At 38.6% G+C, this 1,444-nt stretch overlaps 1 protein-coding gene across 1 annotated transcript in view; it reads right to left on the bottom strand.

Moving 5' to 3' along the window:
- The window catches only part of KIF15 (kinesin family member 15), an 85,058-nt gene that overhangs the window by 941 nt on the left and 82,673 nt on the right, over positions 1-1,444 (bottom strand). The window contains 2 exon segments of the mRNA XM_012808000.2: positions 545-676; positions 931-1,096. Of these exon segments, the coding sequence (XP_012663454.1) occupies positions 545-676; positions 931-1,096 (298 nt within the window).

The following is a 1,444-nucleotide window of genomic DNA, read 5'->3' as shown; positions in this document are numbered from 1 at the left end:
TTTTTTTTTTTTTTTTAAAGAGACAGGGTCTCACCATATTGCCCAGGCTGGTCTTGAGCTCATGGCCTCAAGAGATCCTCCCGCATCATGGAGATTATAGATAGGTGTGACTCAACACACCTGATTCTAAAATACTTTTTTTTTTTTTTTAAAAGCCAGAGTCTCACTATGTCACCCTTGGTAGAGTTCTGTGGTGTTACAGCTCACAGCAACCTCAAACTCTTCGGCTTAAGCAATTCTCTTGCCTCAGCCTCCCAAGTAGCTGGGACTACAGGCACCAGCCACAACGCCCGGCTATTTTTTGGTTGCAGTTGTCATTGTTGTTTAGCAGACCCAGGTCAGGCTCAAATCTGCCAGCCTCGATGTATGTGGCCGGCACCCTACTCACTGAGTAACAGGCGCTGAGCCTACAATATTCTTGAATTCAGGAAGTTCCCTGAAACTAAGCAATTAGTTGATTTAATAATAAAATTTTAATTTAGTTTCAATAAAGGAATCATTTTTAAACCAGAGTGAATTTATTCCGAATTGTTTGCAGATTTACCTCAGTAAGTCTGACATTTTCCTTCTTTAGCCGCACTACATACTGAATCTTCTGATGTAGGTTTTGGTGACCTACCAACTTTCCATTTTCCTCAGCCAGATACTCCACTTGCTTCCTTAACATTTCCATTTCCTGCAGGGAAATCCAAGGAGGGAAAAATGAGAAGGTGGTCTTCATTTTTCTTATAAAATCACATTATTTCCTGCCTTACAGGAAATGAGAGTCCTGCATCCAGCTTGTGATTGTACTTCTTTGTGTACACTAAGCCACCTCTAGTAAGACACCATCACAGGAATGAGTTTTCCCAGAAATGAGTTTTAAGCTGATTAGTTCTATTCATTCAAGTGTTTTAAGTACCATGAAAAAAACCCAACAAACTAATGCACCTGGAATGCTCTCTCTCTTTCTTCATACATTTCTTCCAGCTTTGACCTCAGTTCTTCCTTTTCCTGGAATGCTTTAGACTCCAAAGTTCTGGTTCGTTCAACTTCCTCAGCCACTCTAAGGCAGTCCATCTCTCTGTTGTGAAGGGCACTCTGGACTTCCTCCAGGCTGTAAGAATAAATATCACTTTATAGAAGCCAAAGGAACATAATCACAAAACAGTACTTGTTAGATATTTGTCCTCAAAGCCCAGAATTTTTACCTGAAAGTATCTTTACACTCCTCCCCTGCTGATGGCAAGACAGAAATTGGTGTATATCAGACATGCTTTTTATTTTTGGTTTACCCAAGACTTTTATTTTGGAAAAACTCCTCCAATCATTTTTAAAATAATAACAGTTTAGAATGAAATTTCTTTTAGATTCATCCCATTTGGAACAAATGTAATTTAAGTATCATTACAGTCTGTATGGTTTATTCAGTGTTCCGTATCTTAGACTCTATTTTTTTTTTTTT

Source organism: Otolemur garnettii, unplaced genomic scaffold, assembly GCF_000181295.1.
Source record: "Otolemur garnettii isolate 467f Iridium unplaced genomic scaffold, OtoGar3 scaffold00082, whole genome shotgun sequence".
Taxonomy (NCBI): Eukaryota; Metazoa; Chordata; class Mammalia; order Primates; family Galagidae; genus Otolemur; species Otolemur garnettii.
Note: the sequence above shows the minus strand (reverse complement) of the source record. Positions and strands in the feature narration are given on the sequence as shown.